This window comes from Panthera uncia, chromosome D4 (genome assembly GCF_023721935.1).
Source record: "Panthera uncia isolate 11264 chromosome D4, Puncia_PCG_1.0, whole genome shotgun sequence".
Taxonomy (NCBI): Eukaryota; Metazoa; Chordata; class Mammalia; order Carnivora; family Felidae; genus Panthera; species Panthera uncia.
In genome coordinates, this window is record NC_064807.1 from 44,523,065 (window position 1) to 44,524,649 (window position 1,585).

The following is a 1,585-nucleotide window of genomic DNA, read 5'->3' on the forward strand; positions in this document are numbered from 1 at the left end:
GGAGAAGCAGGAGAGCCCCCTGTTCTAATTTTGTTTTTTTACATTTATTTATTTTTGAGAGACAGAGAGAGACAGAGAGAGACAGAGAGAGACAGAGCACAAGTGGGGGAGGAGCAGGGAGAGAGGAGACACAGAATCTGAAGCAGGCTCCAGGCTCTGAGCTAGCAGCACAGAGCCCGATGCGGGGCTCAGACTCACAAACTGTGAGATCATGACCTGAGCCGAAGTCAGTTGTTTAACCGACTGAGCCACCCGGGTGCCCCTGAGCCCCCTGTTCTAATTCCAGAGCCACTTACCTGCCTCTTCCATTTTAATCCTGAAGAAGCTGAGGCCACATTTATTCTCCTGAAAGGTCCACTCCACCCCCCCCCCCCCAGCATCTATACTCTTACATGTTCCACATGGCTTCCTTGGATTTCACATTCCTCGAAGGCAGAGGCCAGAACCTATGCTGTTTTGTGGGCGCATTTTACAAAGAACCTCTAACAGGTGCTCTGTAATTTCGAATACGGTGGTAATGAAATCAAGTTGAAATGAAAACTGCTCCTTTGACTTTTGTTCATAAAAAAATTTATTTTCCGGGGAAAAATTTAAATAAATAGAAAAATAACTTAATGCATATATTAATAAAACAATTTAAAGTCTTTGTTCTTTGACATGGAGTACATTAGCTGCCAGTCACTTACAGAGTCTCTGTGAGTTGAAGAATCCCTGAATCCATTGCCAGCATCGTCCATTCCCAGAGGTACAGGCTGGGAGAGCTTCAGTTTTGGAGATAATCTGTAAGTCTCTCAAGGAAGAAAAAGTTCCTGAGGATTTCTGCTTGGACTACTGTCCAGGCACAGATGCTGTACTCCTTGGCCTTCAGGTACCGCACGATCCTTAAGTAGTATTTCTTCAGGTGCAGAAGGGTCGTATTGTCCCAGGTGAAGTTTTCCTCCTCCATGATTTCCTCCAGGATCGTTTCCAGGTGTTCCTTCTGCCAGTGGAGTGTCGCAAGGAGGTTCTCAACAGTGGTCTCATTCCATCCCGTGCTAGAGGTGTTTCTACTGAAAATATTAAAGATCTTCTGGAACATCTCGTTGATGACCAATATGGCTTCCTCCTTCTGGAACCGCTGTGATTTTTTAATCTCCTCAGGGACCTCGAAGTTCATCCTGTCCTTGAGGCAATATTTAGAGGTTCTGTTCAAGTTCAGCAGGAGCTCCTGACACTCCAAACTGCTGCTTCTTAGTTGGAATCCAAGCAACTTGTAGCTCACGGAATGCACGGTGGTGAAGAAACACGCCAAGAGAGCAATTTGGAGGATGCACCTGCCGGTCATGATGAAAATAGGAAGTCTTGCCTGCTACTGTCTAGGTGCTGAAGCAAAGACTTCGAGAGTTTGCAGTGTGAATGCCCTTCTTCCATGAGTATGGCCTATTTATACAGGATGGTCCCCTTTCTATTTCATAGGAATTTCCCACTTTCAGTTCTCCCTTTCAGTTTTCCTATGTCATTTAAGTTAATAGCAGTCTCTAAAACTCTTTTTCTTTAAACTCCATAGATTAGGAATAAGATATACAAACTGTGAGGATTTCTAATG

General features: G+C 44.5%; 1 protein-coding gene across 1 annotated transcript; it reads right to left on the bottom strand.

Moving 5' to 3' along the window:
• Nucleotides 1-578: 578 nt before the first annotated feature.
• Nucleotides 579-1,374, bottom strand: LOC125925944 (interferon beta). Its single transcript, XM_049635253.1, has one exon. It carries the CDS (start codon nucleotides 1,322-1,324, stop codon nucleotides 764-766), a length of 561 nt encoding a protein of 186 aa, XP_049491210.1. The 5' UTR covers nucleotides 1,325-1,374; the 3' UTR covers nucleotides 579-763.
• Nucleotides 1,375-1,585: the final 211 nt, after the last annotated feature.

Excerpts from the sequence above, each read along its gene's own strand:
- LOC125925944 (XM_049635253.1), bottom strand. The coding sequence starts at position 1,324 with ATGACCGGCAGGTGCATCCTCCAAATTGCTCTCTTGGCGTGTTTCTTC.